The 27,626-nt window shown below is 41.3% G+C and overlaps 1 protein-coding gene across 1 annotated transcript; it reads left to right on the plus strand.

Annotated features, from left to right (window-relative positions):
• The first annotated feature begins 325 nt into the window (after window positions 1–325).
• Window positions 326–27,626, plus strand: WEE2 (WEE2 oocyte meiosis inhibiting kinase). Its single transcript, XM_044920152.1, has 10 exons — window positions 326–670; window positions 11,840–12,036; window positions 13,786–13,837; window positions 16,000–16,172; window positions 17,828–17,949; window positions 23,158–23,304; window positions 23,951–24,058; window positions 24,174–24,259; window positions 25,429–25,599; window positions 27,480–27,626. The coding sequence occupies exons 1-10, from the start codon at window positions 326–328 to the stop codon at window positions 27,624–27,626; spliced, it is 1,548 nt and encodes a 515-aa protein (XP_044776087.1).

Genomic DNA, 27,626 nt, shown 5'->3' on the forward strand with positions numbered 1-27,626 from the left:
TATCTTGTAGCACATGGGTTGAGGGAGACTATATGGGATATCCAGAAGAGTTCTATACATAAATTGGATTTAATTGCTCCAAGAGTCACTGGAGCTTTCTTTAATCAGACTGGAAATAAGGTTAAGCTGAAGTCTTACAGATATGTGGTACTTAAGGGAGCAAATTAATGGCATGCCTCTGTGTAGCTGTGAGTGGGCAGAGGGAAAGGCAGGCTATGACTGGGGGGGTTTGCCAACTCACAGTCTTTTCTCCTCCTTACTTCTGCAGCTCTGTAGTGTTCCCGTCTGATAGGCCTTGCCTGCGCCGTAAAGCTCTCTGGCTGCGATGGAGGACTGCAGTATTAACAAAGAACTAAAGCAGAAGTTGAACTTTTCCCACTGTGGAGAAGAGAGTGAGAGTGAAGGGCAGAAGGAGGCAGAGGAGAGCAGAGAGGCCCTGAGCCAAACCCCAGACAGGGCTGAAGGTCAGGACTCAGAGGCTAAGTTCACACTCCCCAGGCCTCCCCTTAGTAGCGTCCATGAAGTCGGCACCCTTCAGGCAAAAGGCAAGATGAGTCCAGAACAGGTTTTGAGGACTCCAGTGTCAGGCTCTGGCAAAGGTCCAGAGACCCCAGCCCAGCCAGAAGGCAGGAGCAAGCTGCTGCACTGTGAAAGCCCCTTCACTCCCAAAGTAAGTTGTGGGGCAAGGGGACCTGGGCCGCCAAGATCTGTGTTCCTTCAGCTCAGCGGACGGAGAAGCGGGACGTGGTTGTGTATGTGTATCTGACCGACTTGTCTCATGGGCTATGGATCTCCTCAATTATGTATTTATTGGTGAAAATGAAGAGTTTAAATTGCCAGAAAACAGAACTAAATACCTTGCTAGCTGTCTTCTCAAAACCATTGATGTCGGCAACTATTTGGTGTGGGCCACAAATAAATCTTGGTGGGGAAAAAATATTCCTAGCTAAAGAATATTGGAAGTGGAAGGAATATTGAGATCTAGAGCCCTATGATGCATTTTGCATGTGAGAAAATCCGGGTTCCAAGAGATAAACTGGCTTTTGGCTCAGCCGATGGCAGAGGCAAGACTAGAAACCTGATCTTTTGGTCTTCGTCGACTGCTATGCTTTCCATTACTCCAACTGGCTCTAGGTTTATGTAATTATTTACTAATATTTCCTCCTATAAGAATGTTCACATCTCTCTGCTATTGCTCCTTCCCGAAGGAAGGCCCCCCATTCCTCAGTCTAGTGAGGGGCAGGTTCTTATATGTGAGCAAAGTGTTGACTTGCTGAGACTTCTTTATAAGCTGGGGATGACGAATAGGCAAAGGTCCCAAGTAGTTCACTTAGTCCTTTATTCTTGCTGTGATTATTCTCCTGTTACATCTACACAGTATGAAAGCCAGGGAAGGGCTCTGACAGCCCAGTGCCATCGTGTGTGAGCCTCAGGATTGGTATGAGCTCCGCTTTCTGCTGGCTCAGCTTGAGGTACATAAGGCCGTCCTAACAACATCTGTGCTTCTGGTGGCAGACACAGTCACTGTCGGCAGGCCCCTTTAGTTCCTGCTGAGTATGCACATCACATCCACCAGGAAGGACTCAGCTTCTTGTCTGTATCATAGACAAGTTTGTTGTTACTGTGCTTATGTGTCCACCTGTGGGTTTTCCAATGGTCCCAACACCAACCAATCGATCGTCCATTTATTTTTTGAGAACCCAGTGTGGGCAAGGAGCACAAGGCTCGGTCTCTGCCCTCGAAGCGCTTACAATCAGCAGAGAGACAGAGAGGAGATGTACCTATAGACACTATGTGATAGGTGCTTTGAGAATGGTTTTGACGTATGTAAATTAGCGGGAGAGTGGGCTGAAGGTATGTGGCACTGAGCAAGAGTAAGCAGGCAAGGAAGCATGACACGGTATGTCTATTTCATTCATTCATTTAAGACGGAGCACCTTGATATCAGACCTTCTGCTGGCAAATCCTTCACTGTGTCAAAAAGTGCCCATAAAATGAATTAAGATAAACAAATGAGACAGTGAAGTTCAGATTAGCTGTGCCGGGGGAGTGCTGCAGCATGATGAGAAAGAATTGGGAATTAAGTCTCAAGGTCAGGGATGCCTTTCCAAAGAAAGTCAACTCTGAGAGTGGCCTTCAAGGATGATCTAGAGCGATCCAGGTAAAGAAGAGAATGAGAACTTGAGGCCAAGGGAAAAGCAGCTACCAGGCTAGGAGGGGAAAGATCATGTCACACCTAGAAATTGCATGTTGCTAGGGACGGGGAGGGTGCAGGCAGCGAGGTCAGAGTAGGTAGGCAGGAGCTAGATGGAGATTTTATTCTGAAAGCTCTGAAACCTTCATTAAATGGTTTTGATCAGAGGGCTTTTGGAAAATTTGGCCTTCATGTGCAGGCTGCAAGGCGTGGGAGAGACCCGGGGGCAGAGCGGTATTTACAGCAGATCTGTTGACAAAGGAGAAAGGCCGGAACCATGTCAGCGGTGCACAGTGATGAACTGAGAGATGTTTAGGATTTGCTAAGTGACTTTGATGCAGGATTCTTGAGCCCAATGGTCAAGAAAGAATTCTAGAGACCTTTTACGGTGCAAAAAGGTGTTTTTATTCTAGCACAGGGACAGGACCCGTGGGCAGAAAGAGCTACATTGTGATTGTGAGTGACTGATTATATAGGGTTTTCTAGCCTATGGAGGCGATGGTGACTTTAGGGCTCCAGGAAACTGAGTCTATAGATTACTGGAGGTCTATTATTAAGATTGTGTTTTTCTTGTAAATCATTAAGACAGTTACAAAGTCTAGTGGAGTTTCATGTCCTACATGACTGTGATCTTTATCAATTGACCATTTGTTTTTCCCCTGCCTTTGTTCTTAGGCAGCTACTAGTGCCCGAGGAATGTTTTATATATATATATATATATATCGCACCTTAAGGGGAGGGGGTTTAGTGGGATGTCAGTTCATGTTTTGCCCTCAGCTTGCCTTTTCTCTCATCATTTCCCCACCCCCTCCCCCGAACAACCCTCACCCTTAAATCTTTAAGATTGTCGAAGGCAGAAGATCTCATCTTCTGTAGCTTCTTCCTGTTGAATAGGGGCACAGAGACGTCCCTACCTATGGGTCAACGTTGTCCAGTCGGGGAGCCTATAGGTGAGTTATGGAAGGCGGAAGCAGCTGAGTCCAATTTGGACAAAGAAGTAACTCTGTGGGTGGTAAGGACCGTCTTCAATCCTTGCTTGAGGACGAGTTTGAGATCTTCTACAGGCTCACAGGAGTAAGAAGGCACGTTAGTTTGTTCATGGGTTCCCTGGGAAGGAGGTACATGAGTCCAGGAAGAGGGTCCCTCTAATATTACTGCAGTGGGAGTACATAATACAACCCAATATGGACTTTTCCATTTTGGGTTGAAGTCCCCTGCTGTATTTGACTTCCAATCTTTTAAACAAACTATGTCTCTGGGGCTTACATGGGACTGACTTTCAGTTATAGTTAAGTCAGGTTTTGGGAGCATGTGATCAGTATACCCAATAAGTAACATGAATTAAGCCAGCCTTGAGTGAACAATTTAATAAGGTATTATAATCTTCATCGAATAACAGGTCTGCTGTAAGAAATGGTTTCCATATAGTAACTCAAAAGGGCTTAGTCCTAGAGGTTGTTTTGGAGCAGTTCTCATTCTAAGAAGTCCTATTGGTAAGAGAGTAACCCAGTTTTTCTGGGTCTCTAGACTAAGTTGTCATTTTAAAGTATGATTAAAAGAAGGACCACTGTCACTTTAGGGATTGTGGAAGGCAAAATCTAGGTATAATGTCTCTCCACAAAACTTTGGTTACTTCTGTGGCTCTTTCAGTTTTACATGGAAGGGCCTCGATCTATCCAGTCAAAGTATCAACAAACACTAGTAGGAACTTATAGCCTCTGTGAGGAGGCATTTGTGTGAAATCAAGCTGCCTCCTGGCTATGTTCCATGGCCTTGGACTGGTTTCAAAAACGGTGGGGGGGGCGGGGGGCACAGACTGCACCTTCTGGATTTACTTGTGCCCAAACAATACAGGATTGGCAATCTGTTTTATTATAGCTATTAAATTCACTCCATCAAATATATTTTTAACTAAATGTTTTAAAGCATTTTTGCCCAAATGAGTAGCCTGGTGTAAACCCTGTATTACCTTCCATGAGTTATTTTTGGATATAAAGATTTCCCCCTCATTATTAACAAGCCAGTTCTGTGCCTTTTTTGAATTTCCTTGTTCCTGGGCCATGTGAATTTCTTGGTCTGAATAGACTGGAGTTATGGACTTGATTGGAGTTAAGACTGGTATGAGACTTAATATTTGTTTATTTTGTGCTGCCTGCTTGGCTGCATGGTCCTTTAGATTATTTCCTTTAGATTCCAAGATCCTATCCTTTTGACATCCTCTGGGGTGAATTAAAGCTACCTCCTTAGATAGGTGTATAGCCTCAAGAAGAGTAATTATTTCAGGCTCATATTTGGGGAGTTATGGCTTGATAATAATCATAATCCATTTCCTTCCAAATTTCCTCATGGGCATGTAGCTCCAGGCAAGCATATTTGGAGTCAGTATAAATATTAATTTTTAGGCCTTTTGCCATTGAAGAGCATGGGTAAGTGCTATTCATTCAGTCTTTTGAGCAGAAGTATTTATTGGAAGGGCTTTTGCCTCAATGGTCTTAGCTAAGCTAACTATAGCATATCTGGCTTTTCTTTCTCCCTTATCCATGAAGCTGCTGCCATCAGCAAACCAATTGTCATCTGCATTTTCAATAGGGGCATCTTTTAAATCTGGTCTGCTAGAAAAAACAAGATCGATAATCTCTGAGCAGTCATGTTCTAGCATAGACATAGGATGATCAGGTCCAGGCATAAAGTTTGATAGGCTTTCAGTATTATTTCAGGTATGTCTAAAAGCATAGCCTGGTATTTAGTAAGTCGGTATCCTGTCATCCATTGGTGGCCTTTGGTCTCTAGGACACTTTGGACCTGATGTGGAGTCATCACCATCAAGAATTGTCCCAGAGTAAGTCTGGAAGCTGCTTCTCCCAGGAGGGCTGTTGCAGCCACTGCTTGAAGACAAGCCAGCCACCCACATTATCAAGTGACTTTGAAAAATAGCCCACCCATTTTGTTTCATTTCCTAATTTCTGGGTAAGAACTCCCAAAGCTTGTCCCTGTTTTTCTGTTACATATAAAGTGAAAGGTTTTTCTAAATTTGGTAAAGCCAAAGCTGGGGCTGACCGAAAGCTTAACTTTTAATGTTTGAAAGGCTGTCGGTTGGGCCTTCCATCCAGAGTAAAGGTTCTTTACCAGGGCCTTTAATTGAATCATACAATGGTTTGGCTAAGAACCTAAATCCAGGAATCCACAGTGGGCAAAAACCTGCCATACCTAGGAAAGTACAGAGTTGTTTTTTTTTGTAGCTAGGGGTCCAAGATCTAATACTGCCTTTTTTTTTTTCTGTCAGTAGACAGGGTAGGGTGACTTGGTGTTAGCTCGTATCCCCAAATATTATATTATACTTTTTGTTTCGATATTTGTGCCTTTTTAGGGAAGACACGATATCCTCTGTCTGCCAAGAAATTAAGTGAAGTTATAGAACGGCTATCAGACATTTCTTTTGTGGGACTACAGATGAAAATACCATCCACATATTGAACTATAGTCCCTTGAAGCAGGGAGATACCACGGAGGTCTTTGCTAAGTGCAGCCCTGGAAAAAGTGAGGACTGTCCCTAAATCCCTGTGGCAAGACTATCCAAGTTAAATGGAACAGCCCGTGGGCTTGAATGTGAGGCCCATTCAAAAGCAAATTAGTGGCTGTGTTTCTTCACTTTGAGGGATGCAAAAGAATGTGTCTTTTATTTTATTTTATTATTTATTATTATTATTTTTAAAGATTTTATTTATTTATTTGAGAGAGAGAGAGCACATGAGAGGGGGGAGGGTTGGGAGGGTCAGAGGGAGAAGCAGACTCCCTGCCGAGCAGGTAGCCCGATGCGGGACTCGATCCAGGGACTCCAGGATCATGACCTGAGCCGAAGGCAGTCGCTTAACCAACTGAGCCACCCAGGCGCCCAAGAAGGTGTCTTTTAAAGGACGCCTGGGTGGCTCATAAGCGTCTGCCTTTGGCTCAGGTCTTGATTCCAGAGTCCTGGGATGGAGTCCCCCATGGGGCTCCCTGCTCCGCGGGGAGCCTGCTTCTCCCTCTGCCTCTCTCTCTCTCTCTCATGAATAAATAAATAAAATCTTTAAGAAAAAAATAAATCAAGTACTGTAAACCAGTTGGCATCACCAGGGACCTGGGTGAGAAATAGTATATGGATTTGGCACTATGGGATGAATAGGCATCCCGCTTCATTTATAGCTCTTAAATCTTGTACCGTCTGAGTCTCCATCTGGTTTCTTTGCTGGTAAAATTGGAGTGTTATAAGGAGATTGACAAGGTTTTAAAATACCATCTTTAAGAGATGTATCAATAAGTGGTTGTAACCCAGCCTCTGCCTCAGGTTTTAAGGGATACTGTTTTTTTGTTTTTGTTTTTTATGAGGTATAGTGGTTGGGTCCTTTAAGGTCACTTTAATAAACAATATTAATAAACAAATATTAAGTCTCATGCCAATCACAGACCTTTGGATTTACTTCCTTCCAGATATTAGGAGGGATATCAGGGCAAGGTTTAAGTTTTCCGGGTGTTAAAGAGAACAAGCTGTCCTCTTTAGTCAGAGCAAACCTGCTTCCTGGTTTATACATTAAGTCTCACCCAACTAATGGAGTGGGACAAGATGAAAGGACTAGGAAAACATGAGTAACCAACTGGTTTTTGTATGTACAGGCTAAAGGCATTGTCTGGAGGCATGTTTTAGTTTTCTCTTCTGTGCCAACCATTCTATGTTTAGAAAGACAAGTAGGGCTGAGTAAGAAGAGTAAAACTCCTGTATCAGTAAGGAAATTGATAAACTTACCTTCCACATCCAGGGTAACCTGGGGCTCAGTCATCCTGATTTTCAATGTCCTTCTTTCTTACAGACAGGACATGGCCCTGGTGGAGAGCCTTTGTTTGGACATTCTTTGCTCCACTGTCCAACTTGGCCACACCTGTAGCATGGGATCTCACCTGCTCCTTCGTCTGATACCGGCTTTATCTTTGGCCCCTGGTTAGTCTGGTGTTGTGAGGAATCCGCAACAGTGCCAGCCGATATTTGAGCCTGTTTTTTACCCTGCATTTTAGCTCTCCAGTCATTTTCTTACCTAAGGGCCATATTTCTATTATTAAAGACCCCAATAGGGCGCCTGGGTGGCTCAGTTGTTTAAGCAACTGCCTTCAGCTCAGGTCAGGATCCTGGAGTCCCGGGATGGAGTCCCGGGATCGAGTCCCGCATTGGGTACCCCGCTCAGCGGGGCGTCTGCTTCTCCCTCTGACTCTCCCCCCTCTCATGCTCTCTATCATTATCTCTCTCCATAAATAAAAAAAATAATAAAAATAAATAAAAATAAAGACCCCAGTAGCTACCTCTAGTGGGTGCTGGGTGGGGGTTTGAGGGCCTAAAGCCATTTTAGCCAATTTTTAGTGGATGTCAGGTGCTGACTGACCTAAAAAATTAATGTTTAATATAGTTGTTCCTTCAGAGGAGGTTGGGTCCAGATTTGTGTTTTTAGGGATGGTGTCTATCAAACAGCCCTGAAATAGAGCTGGATTTTCATCAGCAACTTGGGTAACTTCCTGAGTTTTATAAATCCTTTAGAGAATCCTTTTTTCATTTCTTCTATTAAACAAGTGGTCATATGGTCTTGTCTTTCCCTTCCCTGTCTATCATCTTGGTAATTCCAGTAAGGTTTGGTATTGGGAACAGCAGTGCCCCCTACTGGATAATGATGGGTAGGGGGTTATCTCTGACTGCTACTTCATCAGCAAATTCTTGAGCCCCTGCCCAGATAGGGTTTTTTTCCTCAGGGGTGCAACAACGAGTTAATATGATGTATATATCTCACCAGGTCAAATAAAAAATAATAGGTAATTGTTGAAAGTCCTCATAAATTGAGAACAGGGTTTTCGGAATATCGTCCTAATTGTTTATCTGAGCCAGGTCTGCCATGGAGAATGGAACATGACTAACTGTGCCCATTTCTCCATTAGCAACCTCCCTAAGAGGATGCAATCCATATTTAGGTAGAAATCCTAGAAGATAGGGAGTTCCACTCCTGGTATGTCCATCTGGCCTGGGAGCAGAGGGGTCTTCAGGTTTATAAGGAGGAGAGAGAGTAACAGAGCCAGTGGCTTCTTTGTTTGGATTGGCCAGTGATTTCTACAGTAACCCAGGTTTGTTAGGAGAAATGGGCCTATTTAGAGAATCATCATCCAGTATGTCCAGAGGGGGTTTATTAACCTGGTTGGTGGTTAGACACATTTTGCAAGAGGCCCTTAGATCAGGATCCTGATTTAGGGCCATGAAGGCCTGGACATAGGGTACCTCAGTCCATTTGCCCTGTTTCCTGCAGAAGAGATCGGATAGATCGTATTAAAATTTAATGTCCATTAATGGGCCATTTTCCCTCATTTCCCGAGGAGTACTGAGGCCATGCAATGTTACAGAAGATCAGTTTTTTTCTTTCTTAGATCTTGCAATCTGAATTGATTCCAGTAGGTTAAAAGGCATCCCAAGGGAGGATACTTGGGAACTAAAGATCCCATGCTGCTAGAAAAGTAGAGGTTTATTACCAAAAATCCCCCCTGCCTCCTATGTGGCATCTATGCAGGATATGTCCGAGGTTTCTAGTGTCAAAGTGACCAGAGGCATCCTTCTAAGAAGGTGCTATGAACACTGCCTTGCCTTGGAGGAATGCTGGTGTCCCTCAAATTCCCCATTGCATTCTAGATGACTAATGGGTGCCAGCGAATGGACCAAAATGCCATGGAGAACCTGTCATTCTTAACCCATGGAAAACATCAGCAAAGTTTTACAAGGGGAAATTATATAATGTTATAATTTAAGTATTCAGTAGGGGACATTGATGAAGAATAGTAAAGATAGAAATCCATCCTGGTCTAAGTTGCATTCCAAAGCATGTAGTCTTTTATAGCTGACTTCTCTAGGAGATGGTCCCCAGTTGGGTTTTAATTCAGTTGGGTACTGGTTTCAGTCAGCTCTGAGAGGAGGTCTCGTGGCCAGAAGTGGGTAGGCCAGGGATTTGGATGGGATTGCATTAGACCAATGAGGAAGAAACCTTACATGAGATTCTTAAGATTGGCAGCTGTCCTAGTGACTTAGGTGGCTGTCCGTGCCCAAGAAAGACAACTGTGTATAAGAATAGGAATAACGAGAGGGCATTGAGTTTCTGGGCCTTAGAACCATTCTGGCCAACAGAATGAGCTTCCAGTCAAAAGGAATTGAGTTTCCGGTCAAAAGGCAGGCTTTCTCGTCCCCATAGAGTAGCCATGGGCTAGAGTATTGCAGCCTGAGCTATTGACACGAAAGTATTCCAATAAGACCATATTCCTTGAAGAGCCTCTGAAATGAAAGTAAAAGGAGAAGAGAGAGTAACTCACCAAGTTGTGCTGAGGCTCAAGTTGTGCTGAGGCTCGAAGATGCAGAGTAAGAATGCCTGTATGGGCCACCAAAATATGATGCAGGATCATTGAGCCCAATGGTCAAGAAAGAATTCTTGAGATGTTTTGCGGTGCAAAAAGGTGTTTTTATTCTATTTAAAAAAATATTTATTTGACAGAGAGTGAGAGAGGGAACACAAGCAGGGGGAGTGGGAAAGGGAGAAGCAGGCTCCCCACTGAGCAGGGAGCCCCGATGTGGGGCTCAACCCCAGGACCCCGGGATCATGACCTGAGCTGAAGGCAGATGCTTAACAACTGAGCCACCCAGGTGCCCCCAAAAGTGTTTTTATTCTAGCATGGGGACGAGACCCGTGGGCAGAAAGAGCTACATTGTGATTGTGAGGAGTGACTGATTATATAAGGTTGTCTATCCTATGGTGGTGAAAGTGATGTTAGGGCTCCAGGAAATTGAGTCTATAGGTTCCTGGAGGTCTATTATTAAGATTGTGTTTTTCTTGTAAATCATTAAGACAGTTACAAAGTCTAGTGGAATTTCATGTCCTACATGACTGCGATCTTTATCAATTGACCATTTGTTATTCCCCTGCTTTTGTTCTCAGGCAGTTACTAGTCCCTGAGAAATGTTTATACATACATACATACATATATATATATATATATATATATATATCCCACCTTAAGGGGAGGAGGATTTGGCGGGGTGTCAGCTCATGTTTTGTGCTCAGCTTGCTTTTTGTTCTCTCATCAACTTGATGGAGGCATTGAGGGAAAAGGAGGATCTAGGGTCCTTTGAGGCTTCTGCCTTGACTGAGTAAATTGTAACTTGAATCAAGATAGGTGATGCTAGAGGCATTTACAGATTTGGAGAAAGCAGAGGTGTACTGTAAATCATTGGATAAATGGGTCTGGAGTGCAGGAAAACAAACTAAATTGGAGATCTATATTTGGATATCATTAGCATTTTGGAAGTTGTTGAAGCCTTGGGTGTGGATGAGCTCAAGCAGCCTGAGTGCCAGAGTAAGAAGAGAAGTGGTCCAAATTAGTAATCCTGGAAGTGCCAAGATTGGAGGGGCAGGAAAAGAACAGAGCTTGGGAGGGAAACTGGAAATGCAACTGAAAAAGTGCACGCTTTATGAGGAATGCAGTTTGGGTTAGAAGAGAGAGAGTGGGCAATGATCAGTGGTGATGTTATGCTGAACACAAGGATGCAAAGGAATGGAGGATTGACTTAGCTCAGCCTTACCCAAGAGAGAGGACTAGAAATCCTGTGAAGTGACTTTAGGTCACCATAAAGACTTCCTAGCACAACTAGCTAGAATAGAAGAGCTTCCCGAGGAGGTAGTGGGTTCCTGAGCTAAATGCATTGAGCACTAGTTGATGATCACTTGGTAGGAACTTTGTAAAAGAATTCAAGCATCAGGGGACTAATTGTACCAACTGGGCCTTTAAAGTCTGCAAGTCCTGAGATACAATGATGTTGTGTCTTGAAGGTGGGAGGTTGCCTTCTCCTCTTGCCATCTTCAGACACAAAAGAGCTATTCCTGAATTTTCCTTTCCCTCGATCATCTGTAACAGAGCTGTTGCTTATGGAATTAGCTACACTCCCTGGAACATATTTATACTCTCAACCTGGATATCTTTCCAGCAATTTTTAATCTGCTTTACTTTTAGACAGAACTTTCTTTTCATAAGCCTTGTTCCAAACTAAGTTCTTTTGGATTTGCAAAAGGATTACTCACAATTCTACCATTCTGGCAATACAATCCATATTAAATATAATTAATACCTCTGTACGCCTTAGCATCTAGCCCAGCATTGGCTACTTAGTAGGCACCAAACAAATATCTGGATGAATACTTGAGGGGAAGTTAAAGTATACACTGAGAACATAAGGACCAGGTCTTCTAGAGTCCTTTTCATTTCTCTAAGCTGGAGTATAGTCTTTAAAAAGCTAGAGGTAGTAGTAGAGTTGGTGTTTTTCATAGCTGGCCATCAGAATTGCCCAGGGGGAGGCGGTGGGACTTAACACAAGTACAGATTCCTGTGTTGATCCTCTAATCAGAATATCCAGAGGAAGACTAGGAATCTGTATTTTTCATAAGAGGAGCAGTTATAATGCAACTAGTTTGCACCAAACGAGATAACCTCTAATTCCTTTTCAGCAATAACATTCTTTGGTTCAAATATTAACTAGCTGATATGGAACTGCTTCTTTTTTTATACTAACCCATTCTGTTTTCCCTTTTTGTCATCCTCATTCAGGGTCTGCTAAGCCAGTCGGTGATTTCTTCAACAGAGAAGCTCCCCTCCAGAGGCTCTAAACATTTGAGGTTCACACCTGTTCCCTTTGTGGATGAGATGACCTCATCAGCTCTGGTCAACATTAACCCCTTTACCCCAGAGTCCTATAGAAAACAATTCCTTCAGTCCAATGGCAAGAGGAAAACCCGAGGAGATCTGTAAGTGTACTGTTGCCTCTAACTTTTGAGAACTGATCTTACTATGGTCAAGTAGAAGGGAGAGTGTGAAAGTAAGATTAGGAATAAGAACTCTACTTGAATGCAACTGATATCCTGTTCACACATCCACTCCTTCCTAAATGTTAATGTTGGTCTGCTTTGTCATGGAGATTCTAGTGTCTCCCTATTCTGAAGTGTACTGTATGGTGTCTTCTCTCTGAAAGAATAGGGCAGAGTAAGCAATACTCATCTGACTTCCATTAGCAAGTTGAATGAGCTATGGAACTGCATTCACGTGGTCTCCTCTGGATAACAGAAGGCTAGCCATTAGGGCAGGTGTAGCTCACACTTCAAGGAGTATACTGCTGTTTCCAGTCTAGCTTGTGTGACTGAGGGCTCTAGAGCAAAGATTTGAACCTCTCTGGTGGCAGATTGGCTAAAGAGAAAAAGATAGTGTTGCTTTTGGAGGTGCTAAGAATAGAAAGCCAAACTGCACAACTCCACAAGGCCTCAATGGTAGAAAGTGTCCAAATGAGGATTGTGCATATTACTTAGGGACATTTCTTTACTATGTCTCTTTGATGCTTCCTTTTTTTTTTACACAAAGGAAGTGCCTTTAAAATGGGCCAGTCATTGTGCTCATATGTACTCAGCAAAATAAATGCACGGCTAACAATCTGAAGTATGCAGAGCATTTAATGTGTTAGGTTGAGTTGTTTCGTTTGGAATCAATGACTCTGTATTAACCAGCTTTGTGGCCAGAGTAGGTTTTTTCAATACTATCTCCTGGATCTTAAGTAAACAGAACTTCAGTCCAAGTATATAGGTCCACTTTTATTACCAAGAATTCTACTGGTTTTAGCTCTTGAGGATTCTTTGCAAATCATCAGAATTGATTCACCTCTCATGGAAGCTAGCCAGAGGAGACAGTTAATTTGAGTTTCCTGCAATGAAAGTGATGGCACTTTAGTAAGAGCTCTTGGTGCTTCTGAGTGAGCATTTTTCTCCCTTATTGTGCTGTTATTTTTTTGTGGTGTTATTTTATAAGGTATTAGAATGTCGTATTAAATTTAAGTCACAAATGTCCAGCATCAGTTTGTCTCCATCAGTGTAAAGTCTTCCTCTATTTGCACTTTCTATCCTGTGCTTCTCCAGAAGAAAAATCTATAGCTGGCTGCTCTAGAGATTGAAATCTGGCTTAGAGATCCAGAATGCAACTGCTCATGCCAAAGAGGATGTTTGGCAGAGCTTATTGGAAAGTAACTGAAAATATCTTAGCCAGTGTTAGAGCTTATTCTGCTGTACTGATGGTCTGCCTGTGAACCTAGGGCAAAGCAGGGGAGGTAGGTGCTGGAGGGGAAGGTTGCAGTGAGGCAGGAAAGCGTGCTCCGTTTCCTGTGTCCTGTGTGCTCTCACCTCCACTGTTCAGTGTCGCTCTGTTTGCCTAGAACCCCACTCCTGCCCCTTAGCTGATTCTTACTCGTTCTTGAAACTTAGCCCACCTATCCTCTCTCGGGAAAGATTTTTACTCTTGGAATCATGATTTGGGTGCTGCCTATGGTGTCGGTTGGTATCTTGTTCTTATTCTTGTTTCTTACATTGAAATTTTCTATTTATCCTTGTCCCCAGTTATAAACAGAAGTGGGGAAGGAATTGTCTTATTTACTCTCACAACCCCAGAACCTGGTATAGTATCAAGCCCATGCCAATCATACATTGATATCACTTCTTTTTTTTTTTTTTTTTAAGTGAGGAAGCTGGTCCAGGGGAAGGCAATGTAGAACAAGGGCTGCCTGCCAAGGTGAGCACAGTTCTTTGTTTCAGCGGTCATAACTTAGGCACTTCATCCTGTTGTCAATCTCTCTCTCTCTCTATCTCCTTCTCCCTCTCTCTCTCCATACCACCCGCCCCACCTCACTTTGTAGATTTACCATGTGCCTTACAGCTGAATTGATCTGGACTCTCAGCAGGGTCTATATTCTTAGCTAGTTACTACTTTATCAGATACTGCCTGATCAGTATATCGCTAAATCATTAACTTGCAGTGTTTTTAAATTAATGGCTACTGTTTCTATCTTGGATTTATGGAAAAATTCTATATTCGTGGGGTAGAGAAATGAAGGGAAAATTCAAGATATTTAAGGTCCAAAAATGGAGAAGCAGAAGAGAGCAATATGGCATAAAGCCAAAAGTTTAAATGTAAAATTTTAGCTCTTAAATGTATCAGTTATCTATTGATTTTTATTTATTTATTTATTTTTAAGATTTATTTGAGAGAGAGAGAGAGACAGAGCACAAGCAGGGGGAGAGGCAGGGAGAGGGAGAAGCAGGCTCCCTTCTGAGCAGGGAGCCCAACATGGGGTTGGATCCCAGGACTCTGGGATCAAGACCTGAGCCAAAGGCAGATGCTTAACCATCTGAGCCACCCAGGCTATCTATTTATTTTTAAATAATGTTCACAATCTTTGTTGTAGCATCCCTCATTTGATAACCTAGCCTAATAAAATAATACTGTAAATATTATCACCAGAGATGCTTATTGCAGCCTTAACTTGTAATGGCAAAAAAAAAGTACTAAATGTCCAATAATAATGGCCAAATAAGTTATAATTTACAGTGGAATATTAAATTGCCATTAAGAAGTTTATAATACCATGAAAACATACTTATGCTCAATATTCAGTTTACAAAAGTGGAGGGGAAGGGCTTGAGGCTGGGGAATGATGTAGATGGTAAGGTGGCTTATTTGGTGTCTGAGATGAGGATGGCAAGGTAGTGGCCGAACAATTGGTAGAAAGCCTTGAGGTCTCTGACCAGAACTTTGGATTCCTTGTGGGAGACAATTAAGTGTGTCTGATTCTATGGTATCATTTTGCAAAAATAATTTTCACTATTAGAAGAGATGGAGAGAGGGCAGGTAGCTATGGCAGCTCCAGACATGGGGGAAACAGAATTTGAGATTGGCTAAGGGCAATGAAAATTCTAGATCTTGCTAATGAAGACTGGTTGGTATTAGATGTTGAAATGAGGAGCTAGTAAGAGTCAAGACTGTTTAAAATCAAGTTAGATGAAAAAATTCTTGCTAACAGGGATATTGCAAAAGGATGACCTCATGGAGATAAATTGGTTTGGATTGAGATTCATATAAATTCATGGAGATTTTTATTGTCTTAGCTGTGATTTACTGAGAATTTACTGTGTGCTTGGCATTGAGCTAAGTCACACACACACACACACACACACACACACACACATGTTTTCTCATGTAATATTTAAAAGAACCCTGAGTTGTAGTTGCTAGGATGCTCACTTTACTTTAGATGAGAAAACTAATAAAGGAGATCAGTGATTTTTGCCTAGGGTTACCTACTAGTTGGAAAAAGAGAGATGTTGCAAGTCAGCCAGTAGGTGGAAGGACTGCTATACCTGAGCACGTAAGCTGAAATAATCAATTTGACAATTTTGTTCTCCACACTAAGATTTTTGAGGAAGCAAATTGAACACAAATAAATTTATTCAATTTGAGATGGAAACATTAGCAGCCAGAGTGTGAGGCAGGTAGACAAGAGTCAAAAGGAGGTGTCTTTTTTTTTTCTTAACATGTTCTACTTGGATCCCAGCCGTTCCTTTAGCTGAGGACAGTAGCTGTTGCTGTGAGCAGGGGCATCCCCTCTAAAAACATATTGAGAAGAAGAATATCCCAGACAGAAAATAACATAGAAAAAGACTTAATATATGAAAAAATGCCAGTACAGCGTTGTATAGATGGTTATGAAGAGTACAAAGAAGGTAGTCAGCAACTGGGGAGGTTCTTGCTACCATGAATGCTGACACAGACAGAATCAAAAAGATTTGCCTCAAAAGTCTTTTTGAAAACTTTGAGAAATTTTGGAATATGCCTTAAATTTATTGCTTACAATATGTTAGAAAGAATTATTTTAATATTTTAATAAAATATTTCAGAGATGTGTTCTACGAGAAACCAACATGGCTTCCCGCTATGAAAAAGAATTCTTGGAGGTAGAAAAAATTGGAGTTGGGGAATTTGGTACAGTCTACAAGTGTATTAAGAGGCTGGACGGATGTGTTTATGCAATAAAACGTTCCACGAAACCTTTTGCAGGATTATCAAATGAGTAAGTGCCTTTGAAATGTACTAGAAGTACAAACTTTGATTTGAAAAGTTATTTCTCGTCAAAACATTTTAAATAATAGTACTGATGTCATTAAAAAACATACCCATTGCTATCCCCTCCATTTTTTTTTTCTCATGGTTCTTGAGGCTTTTCCTACTGGTCTGACTGCTTTTGCTTTAATGAATAGATTTATGGAATGATCTTCTGCCTGTTAGTTCATTAGAAATATTGCCAAGTAGGAAGTTACTGTTAACTCACTGGTTATCTCCATTTTGTATTAATAATGAATTCAATAATGAGTTCAATGTTTCCAAGACTACAAGTGAGGAAAAAGCAACAAAATTTAACTTTCACTCCCAGAACTAATTGTTCAGAAGTTCTTCCTTTTACAAAGAAAACAATTATTTTTAGATTCAGCCAATGCTTTTTGTGAACTGTGGGAATGTAATACTTAGTTTGCTAAATCTGAAATTATGGACCTTCTTCATTTTTATACCAAAATTCATCGAGTACTACATTTTACTTTTTTTTGTGTTGGATTTCCTGTTCCATAATGAATCTCTCTCCCCAAGGCTGTCCCTGTGACTGTATCCTATTGGCTGAGTGTAATATTGACTCTAGTGATGTCTAGCCTTCACAGAGAAGACAGAGGATCCATTACAGTATCAACCATCAAGTCCATAGTGGCTTTATTAAGCCCATCAAAGTTTTTTTTTTTAATTGTAATACAGTAAAATTAAAACTCAAAGTATGTCTGCCACTGAGATAGTAACAACCTAACACTCCTCTTTACATATGCCATGTTCTATTAAAAAAGCGCTGTGAATTGTGTAAGACTGTTGAATCACAGACCTGCACCTCTGAAACAAATAATACATTATATGTTAAAAAAAAAAGAAGAAGAAAAAGATAGCAGGAGGGGAAGAATGAAGGGGGGGGAAATCGGAGGGGGAGATGAACCATGAGAGACTATGGACTCTGAGAAACAAACTGAGGGTTCTAGAGGGGAGGGGGTGGGGGGATGTGTTAGCCTGGTGATGGGTATTAAAGAGGGCATGTTCTGCATGGAGCACTGGGTGTTATATGCAAACAATGAATCATGGAACAGTACATCAAAAACTAATGATGATGGTATGGTGATTAACATAATAAAATAAGAAAAAAACAACCATGGATTTTGGTACCAGGATGATCAAGGTTCTGGTCTTAGGTCTACTATCACCATCTTGATGTTGGGCCAGTCCCAGCTTTTCTAAAGCCTTCATCCTTGCCACTATATCTTACTGAGTAGTTATGAAAATTAAATGAGATAAAATAGTAAGCAAGCAGTGAGTACTCAGTAAATGTTCTGCCACTGTTAATAATGCCTCATATGTTGTCTTATATTTTTTTATTATTCTGTTCAATTAGCCAAATTATAGTACATCACAAATTTTTGATGTAGTGTTCAATGATTTATTAGTTGCATATAACACCCAGTGCTCATCACAACATGTGCCCTCCTTAATACCCATCACCTGGTTACCCCATCCCCCCACCCCCCTCCCTTCTGTAACCCTCAGTTTGTTTCCTGGAGTCCAGAGTCTTGTCTTTTAAAAAAACATTTGTATGTATTTATCTTGACTAATTTTTCTTGATGCTTTTCTGTCTTTTAGGAATTTGGCTTTGCATGAAGTTTATGCTCATGCAGTGCTTGGGCATCACCCGCATGTGGTACGTTACTACTCTGCATGGGCAGAAGATGACCACATGATCATTCAGAATGAATACTGCAATGGTAAGTATGTGGACTAGTATCTATGGAGAGGGAGATGAACGTTTAAGTCTCCAGGAAAAAAAAATCTTTGCCTCCTCCTTGTAGTTTATGCCAGGCATAGCAGAGTTATACCTAAAAAGTCTGTACTGTAGTTTTGCTTGGAAGCAGGGAGCTGAGGACATGGAGTTGTGTTGAAAAGGAATTTCCATTTTATGCTATGTCCTATTTCTTTCAGAGCTGATGTGTGGCTGACACATAGAAGCTATCAATCCCTTCACACTTTACTCAATACTTAGAAAAATTTTGCCCTAGTGGTTTGAATGGTCAATCCTCCTCTTACATTTGCTAGGTATTCTAAAAGATGCAAACCATATTCCCTACCATTTTCAGGGAGGGAGTGGAGACTTACACAGACAACTTTTGATTAATTTTCAAGTGGATTCCTGAATTGGGGGATAGTTCATGCATCTTGATGCTTTTTACCTTTGAGCTTTAGTGTTCTCACTAGAGTTCGAGCGTGGGGTGGGTGCTGGGAATGAAATGCAATGACTTCAGGACTATACATACACAAGAAACTGGCAGACCTTTTTTCTGGGCTACATAAATAAAAATTGTCTTTTAGTTTAACATATTTTAATCTGTGATTAAGAGGTTGACATAACAGTACAGTTACACATGATTATTCTCAAATATGTTTCATCAAAATGTTCACTGGTAAAATAGGAAAGTGCTACCAAATTAAATAGAAGCTTGCTGGCATTTTAGGAGCAGCAATCCATATTCTGGCCACGGTAATATTGGAAAATGGCATCCCTCCCAAACCTGCTCCCCCCCCCCCACAAACAACATGTACACCCACCCTCAAGTTTCTCTGATAATACAGTCTTTGAGTAATTTTAGTAACCACTAGGTAGTTCTGAGTATGTATGTGCAGCCTGACTTCTGAGGAGAGCGGTCAGTGGTAAAGCTTCATCATTATATATACAAGGAGGTTAAGTAGGTAATATTATGAAATGCTAGAAACATAGAAAATATTACACACATGCTGCGAAACAATGATTTGGAGTTTCGTTAGGGCCTGATTTCCTTGTAGTATTAACTGTGAACTTCGTTGGTTTCTTTTCTCTAGCAAGTTCACCTAAATCCCTTTTTCTAATAGTCTCTTTAGGATAAAAAAAAAAAAAAATGGACCCTTTCCTTGTGATTGAGAAGTTGAGACTTTTCTTTTCTTTTTTTTTTTTTTTTAAAGATTTTATTTATTTATTTGAGACAGAGAGAATGAGAGAGACAGAGAGCACATGAGAGGGGGGAGGGTCAGAGGGAGAAGCAGGCTTCCTGCCGAGCAGGGAGCCCGATGCGGGACTCGATCCCAGGACTCCAGGATCATGACCTGAGCCGAAGGCAGTCGCTTAACCAACTGAGCCACCCAGGCGCCCGAGAAGTTGAGACTTTTCTTAATCTCTTCCTAATTCCTTCTTATCATAACCTGAGATTCCCTATTCTTCTCCCTCCCCACCCCCAAAATTGGTTTTATTTTCATGACTTTTAACTACTAACAAAGATAATATTAACAAAATTAGCCAAGAAAGTCAAACAAAACAGAATTAATTTAATCTGATTTGGGTCATTGTAAAGATTTCAAATTTTAAAAAGAATAAGAAGGAGTGATTGTTCCTATTACAAATCATCTTCTAATTCTGTTCAACATTTGAATACCTTCTACAGGTATGATATTAAGTTCTAAGGTGAGATACACCATAGAGTGAGCTAAGGTAAGTCCTTCAAGGAGCTTTACTCCACTTGCTCTGTTACAATGAATACTGGAGAGACAATTTGCTGCAAAGCCAGGTGGTACAACTACGGATAAAAAGCATTCAGAGAAGATGGATGTGAGCGAGGGGCAGCACAGTGTGGTAGAATGGGCCTGGGCTTTAAAGTCAGGCAGACCTGGGTGCGGCACACTAGTTTATGATCTCTGGGATGTCAATCCCACTGAGTAAAGAGACCGTAATATTTACTTAAGGGAGCAGTCTGAGAAATAGCAACAATCTATGTCAAAGGCCAGCACAGTGTCAATACCTGATAACATAGTAAGAACTCAATAATAGTTGTTATTAGAGCAAACCAAGAAAGTCTCATAAAGGAGGTAAGACTTGAAAGAGGGCTTGCAGAAAGATTACCAGAGTTTAAGGAAGTAGAGGGAAGACTTCCATTAGAGGAACAGTATGCAAACAAAGGGCATGGTATTGTGAATGGGTCTGACCAAGCAGACAGTAAGGAGACTGACAGGACTGAGGTGATCCCTAAGGAAGTAAGATCAGAAAGGTAAAGTGTGGGAAGACTATGGAGGGCTTTTGGATGTTTCCAGGCAGTCGATTTCGGAGTATATTATGAGGAATCACCGTCTGTTTACCATGGTGGTCCACTAACTTCATTGCATACTTGCCCATTAAAATGTAATTCTGATTTATCAAAATGTAATTCGCATACATCGCTTTCAAATGTGAACTGATCATTGAAAATAAAGCATGCCCTTATACTTGCCTTATTTGTAGTTATGGATAATCCATGTTGAGACTTTGCCCTGTGGCTCTAAATAAAGGAGAGTTAAGTCCAAGTATTTGTAAGGTGGAAGAGTAGCCAGTGCCTGATTCCTTCTAATCCTTCCCACCTCCATTCTCTACCTATCCCTCTTTCTCATCTCTTCATCATCGTGCTTGCCACATTTACCCCTGTACCCCCAGCGTGTCCTAGCAGTCAGGCTAGACCATGTATAGTTATAGTTTTGCTCAGATTATAAATTAGATGACTTAGACAATGTACACCATAATTAGTAGAGACAAGCAGTTATCTGATTTTTCCCGACTGTGCCTTGTGAGCCCTGAACCAATCAAGTGTTCTTTCCTCCGCCCTCACCCTTGCCAAGATCTCTTACACATCACCTTGGGGTCAGCCTCTGAAATCTGAAGGTCTTCCAGCAAGTAGATCAATTGTGCAGCCACCAGGATTCCAAACGACTCAGGATGGGATGATTAATCTGTCCCTAATGGCAGTATTTTCTTGTGATGACTTCTGTCACTGAAATTTTATAGAGCCTGCTCCCCTAGGATGGTGGTTCTTGGATTTGTTCCAGTGATGTGACCTCCAGAAGCCTGCCTTCTCTGTGGAACACCATGAATACTGGTTTTGTTTTCCCACCAAACAAGGAATAACTTTACCAGCAGAAAAATATGCTTGTGTTGTAGAGAGCAACATAAAATCAAGATTTGAGACTACAAGTGTATGAACAAAATATCCTGTTGAATTGTTGTTCTGCTGTTTACATTTCATTGTTGGAAGGCATCTGCTATTTATTTTAGTATCTGTCAGGCCTCATAAGCAGATGGAAAAACATAGATATGTCTTTCTTAAGTTTTTTTTTCCCCCTGCCAAGTGGGGAAAGCACTTTTATCTAAAGAAAGAATCCAGCCGGCCATCTCATAAAGACGGTTTGAGAAGAGCTGTCCGGGAGCTGGTTGTCTCCTCCTAGGGCACAATGCTGGCAATTCTGGTACCATCTCCAGGTGGTACGTTGGGGTATGGAGTTAAGGCTCCAGGGTAGCTGACATTAGTAGGGATGAAGTTTATAGTTCATTCAGTATTGCTCTATGAACACCTACTTCCTTAATACTATTTAGCAAAGAACAGTTAATAATGCTCTCCGATAAGAGCGAGACAAGCAGCTTTAGCTTTGGCAAAATAAAGACCTTCTAACACCTTTGCATAAATGCTTTTCAGTAACTTTTACTGTTAATTATTACTTGGCTAACTTTAATATTATCTACAGAGCTTCTAAGTAATTAAAAGTGCTGCTCTCACTGGTCTAGTTACCCTTAATAAATACCTGTAGTTCTTCAGGGAACTGACAATATACCTCAGCTTATAATCTAAAAGACCATCTTAAAGGGTTCTCACGTACCCACAGGAGGCTTCTCTCTTTCCACACCTTTTATGGGGTCCCTGTCCCAGTCTTTCCTTTCCTTCTGTTGCCAGGATAGACATTCAGTTCAGAATATATAGATGAGATGCAAGACCTTGAGAAAGTGGAACTGCATAAGACGGGGCCCTGTCTTGAAGGAGCACCTAGCCTAGCGGGAGATGAGTTCCAGTGGACATAGGAGCCTTAGCTGCAGGCTACCTTCTCCTTGCCACACCTCACGGCTTCGTCTGCACACTTAGACTTGAGGTGACTTTGTTTCAACACCCTCTTCCTTTCTATCTAATGTCCTCTCTGGTACATAAATTCTGAGAAGAGTTCTGAGTGGGGGAAAAAAAAAAGATACACCCTTCACTTTAGGCCTCTTTGTGTTTCTGAAAATGGCTGAAATTCTTCTTTCTGAATTTAATTATTTTAACACAACAGGTCAATCTTTATATTGAATTTTACATAGAATATGTTAAAGTATGGATTTCCTAAAAAATACCCTTACCATCTCAGATCCTAGCTTGTTCTGGACAGATACTTAAAGGCTGGAGCCCTAATGGCCAGGGAGACCCAGGACTATAATTTAACTGAAGAGGCTGCCAGTGAATGCAAGTTAATGGAATAAAGGGTTGAGAAGCATTCTAATACCTTAGGACAGGGGCAAGCAAGATCAGGTAGTCAGATGAGTCCAGGCCTTATTTTTTACTGATAACAATGATAAGAGTCTGTCTATAGTTGATATGCAAATACTGTGGCTCAAATAGGATTTAGGTGTATATTGAAGTTTTATATTTTCCTTGGGTCGGCAATCATTAAAAAATCTTATTTTGTGATATATTTTTAATGGAATTAAACTTAGAATCAATTACATTAAAGTTACTAGTAGCCTGTAATTAGTAGCTTGACACTGACTTAATCATCGATGCTAATAGTAGCTATTTGTCTAGGCCTGATTGGGCTTCCGGTTAATAATTAGATATCTAACACTTTTAAAACATTAGTTGGGCATACTCAAGGCAATACAACCACACATTGGATACCTGGGGTGTGGCCTTTTATTTTCTTCTTTAAAAGTCCTATAACTCTTTTCCAACACATCTGTGGTATAGACAGTGGCAGATACTATGTTTTACACTGAAACTGAATAAACTTGTTGGACTGAACTCATTCACAAGAACTTTATCGAATGTTTACTATGCTTTCATATGTTACGATTCATGTCTTTTCTCTATTCTGTGAGGTTGCTCTCTGTTGTTCCTTCCTAGGTGGGAGCTTGCAGACTGCTATATCTGAAAACACGAAGTCTGGCAATCATTTCCAAGAGCCAAAACTCAAGGACATCCTTCTGCAGATTTCCCTTGGGCTTAAGTACATCCACAACTCTGGCATGGTGCACCTGGACATCAAACCTAGTCAGTATGGCTCCCCTCTGCTCCTGGGCCAGATTCTCCACTGAGTCGGTGTCTGTGGGTCTACTAAGCATCGAAGATGCTGTTTGCTGGCAAAATCTCTTTCATTTATTTCCCTAAAAAATTTAAACAGCTTTATCCATTTTCCCCCCTGGGCCTAGAAGACAGAGAGAGAAAAGGCTCTTGCCCAGATGGTGAAGCCAAAGTATGAAAGTAGGTCTCTAACTTACTGCATAGCTAAGTGACAGCGTTTTGGCTACATCCTAAATGTATTGACAACTAGTGCTGTATATTACTCTTTCTAATTCAGCACTGGCTAAAGTGAATAGAACTGGTTTTGGCACTCAATAACATGAAACTCAAAGAAACATTGATACCATTTTTTCAGGCTATTTCTTTGTTTTGAGGCTACTAGCCTCTTCAGAGGATGAGGTGTATCTGAGATCAGTTTCACTTAAAATAGGTATTCTCAATCACTGAGCTGTTCGGAAGTAGTGTGAGAGATTCCACAGAAGGAAAGAAACCTCAGTAGTTTTGTTACACAGAAGAGGAGAGGAGGGTGGCTGAAATGTCAGACACAGAAAAGAATCTTCGGGGTGAAAAAGCTAAGGAATCATTACTTTGTCAATTTGGTATTTTTTTTTTTTAGGTAACATCTTCATTTGTCATAAGATGCAAAGTGACTCTCCTATAGTCCCAGAAGAGATTGAAAATGAAGCTGATTGGTTTCTCTCTGCCAATGTGATGTATAAAATTGGTGAGTTTACCTTAAGCCCTGACCTGTATATTATAAAATTTATAGTGATGACTCCATTTGTTCCAGTTTTAAAGATATGCTTTTAAAGGGCTCTATTTTTTCTTTATTTTTTTAGGTGACTTGGGTCATGTGACCTCAATAAGCAAACCAAAAGTGGAGGAGGGAGATAGTCGCTTTCTGGCTAATGAGATTTTACAAGAGGTAAAGATTAGGGAAACAGAGGGTTATTTTATAATTCATTGAACCTTTTGACTCTCAAATGAAGGTTCACAGTGCAAGAGCTGAAAGGTATATATTTATAATTTTTAAAAAAGACTTATTTTTTTTTTAAGATTTTATTTGACAGAGAGAGACACAGCGAGAGAGGGAACACAAGCAGGGGGAGAGGGAGAAGCAGGCTTCCCGCGGAGCAGGGAGCCCGATATGGGGCTCGATATGGGGCTCAATCCCAGGACTCTGGGATCATGACCTGAACTGAAGGCAGACGCTCAACGACTGAGCCACCCAGGCGCCCCTAAAAAAGACTTTAGAGAGAGAGTGCTAGTGCATGAGCAAGGGGAAAGGCAGAGGGCGATAGAGAGAGAATCTTAAGCAGACACTGTGCTGAGTGCAGAGCCCAGTGCAGTGCAGGGCTTGATCTCATGACCCTGAGATTATGACCTGAGCTGAAATCAAGAGTTGGATGCTTAACTAGCTACCCAGGTGCCCTGAAAAGTCTATATTTACAATTTAAATTGATATTATCCCTTTTCCTATTCAGAATTGAGACCAAAGGTAAGAGAGAAACTCCCCCCAGCCCCCCAAAAAAGGCATAAGGAAAGCTGACTTGATCATGGATTAATATTTTTACTGTTCTTTATAAAGGTCCTTTACTATTGCTAGTATTTCTTAGAATCCTAAACTCATGGATTCTCTAGCAGAAAGGAAGCCTTTATTGGTTCAGCCCATCTTTATCATGCTATCATCCTTTTGATAGCACCACCATGGTGCTCTGATCAAATGACCTTTAGTTATTGCCCACCTAATAGGATGTCTGTGGAGTCAGGGCTAGGAAGGACTTAACTCCCTCCAGGATGATAATATCTGGGACGTGCCAGTCTATGCTTGAAGCTTCTTTGAGCATGACAGAACAAAATGGCCCTAAGATTCTGCCTAAAATGCTTCAGGGCACGGCAATGTGAATCCGGTGGATTTATGATGTATCGTCCATCTTCTCTAGAAGTAAACTAGTAGCCACGGCAGATGTGACCTTGCCCATTGTGTCTGTTTAAGCTCATGTGCGCTCAAATGAACCTCTTTTACCAGTTGTCTTTGCTCTACACTCACTTCACTAGGCAACCTAACTGGCCTTCCTGTCGTCTGTTTTGAAGGATTATCAGCACCTTCCCAAAGCAGACATATTTGCCTTGGGATTAACAATCGCAGTGGCTGCAGGAGCACAGTCATTACCCACCAATGGCACTGCATGGCACCATATTCGTGAGGGGAACCTTCCAGACATTCCGCAGAAGCTCTCAGAAGAATTTTCCGATCTACTCAAGGTGGTATCTCTTAGGAGATGAAGAGAAGATAGAAATGTTTATTTTTAAAAAAAAAATATAATGGCATGGGCGCCTGGGTGGCTCAGTTGGTTAAGCGACTGCCTTCGGCTCAGGTCATGATCCTGGAGTCCCGGGATCGAGTCCCGCATCTGGCTCCCTGCTCGGTAGGGAGTCTGCTTCTCCCTCTGACCCTCCCCCCTCTCATGCTCTCTGTCTCTCACTCTCTCTCTCTCAAATAAATAAATAAAATCTTAAAAAAATATATATATAATGGCAAGGAGGTAGGGAAAGGGAAAAGGAGATGTTGGTAGTGCCACTGACAGAGGAAAAAGGAATCATGACCCCGAAGCCCAGAAAAGCCTCAGGACTGATTGAAAGCTTCTCAAGGAAACTTAGAGGATATTATAGAACCTTTCAATGTTCTAGTTTAAAATCCTGTTACATTTTTTTCTCTGCCCTTCCCAACAACCCTGTTAAGGTGGGCAGTTCAGGAAACCGAGGCTCAGAGCAGTTCCTGGACTTGTATTCTCACCTTTGATAACTGATTAACTCTAAAATCAAACCTGATCTTTTGCTCGTTTCAGGGTTTTAACTATGGTCATTGGTAACGGTGGTATTACAAAAAAAATTTGAATTCTGAGTGTATAGAAGAAAGTATAAGCTACTTTACTGAGGAATAACTGGCAAAACCACCAATCATCTGCACTATTGGAAAAAGCCATGTTAGTTCAGGAACCTATGTGTTACTTGTACTCTGTGATATCTAAGTATGTGTAGGGACAAGGAAAGGAAGCTTTCTGTTGAAATTGAGGTACAAGAAAATGACACTGTTGAGAAGCTTAGAATTATACTAAGAATAAAAAAAGTCTACGTAAGATTTCATGGTTTTAGGAACAGGATTGGTTAGGATCCCTACAATAGCCTTAGAAACATTTACTCTTGGGGATTAAATTTGAGTTTCATAGTTTACCTGAAAACTTCAAATTTCGTTACAAACTTGTCTTTCCGTGCTTCCGCTTTCCTGAAAGAACAAGGTAAACCCTTGCTCACAGTGAACTTTCGTGCATATCCTAATCACTTATTTCTATGTGTAAATTACTCTTAGATTTAGTTGATACATACTGAGTACTTCAGTGCTGGCCCAGTGCACTAGTTATACATATATGTTAATTTATTTAATTCTTGCAATGCTCCAGAAGGTGAATTTTGTTATCCCAAGTATCAGGAAAGGAAAAGTGAATTTCCGCATGGTTAAGTCACTTTCTCAAGCTACTTAGTGAATGGTGGAACTGGCTCTGAACATGCATCTCCAAATGGAATACAACGTTGCTAATTGCTGTAAATAATTAGCTATTTTCTACTGTATTTAAGTTTTTTTAGGTTAAGGTACTTTCTACCTGAAGATGAGCGCTGTAGGAATACTGTCATGGTGGGGTGTCCTTAGTTTTAAGTGAGAAGGAGCATGTGGTAGTAGAAAGCAAATGGAACTGGGACTTGGGTGACTTGGGTTTTAGTCTTGGTCCTGTCGATAAGTTGGACGAGTCACTTTCAACTTCAGGACCTCAGTTTCTTCCCATTTAAAATTAAGGCATTAAAAAAATAAAAAAATAAATAAAATTAAGGCATTAGATTAGTTAATCACGCAACTAGCTCTAACATATGATAAAGACAAGTCAAAGGTACGGATGATGGATGCCACTGTGTAGGGATGATGCTCCGTCCCTGGTGGAGCTAAGTTTTCATTTATTTCTTCCCCTACAAAGTTAAAAGAAGAGTTTCACAAAACTCACCAGCAGTAGCTGGGTTAGAGTTGGCTTGGGTGGGGAGATCTTCCCAGGAGTGAAGTTTCTGTATCTTTTGTTTTGGTCCAACATCAACAGAACATGATCCACCCTGACCCAAGGGAGAGATCTTCTGCAGCAGCTCTGGCCAGAAGTCGAGTTCTCCGGCCCTCCCTTGGGAAAGCAGAAGAGCTTCAGCAGCAGCTTAACTTGGAAAAGTTCAAGACAGCCACACTGGAAAGGTAG

The sequence above is a fragment of the Neomonachus schauinslandi genome, chromosome 12 (assembly GCF_002201575.2).
Source record: "Neomonachus schauinslandi chromosome 12, ASM220157v2, whole genome shotgun sequence".
NCBI lineage: Eukaryota > Metazoa > Chordata > Mammalia > Carnivora > Phocidae > Neomonachus > Neomonachus schauinslandi.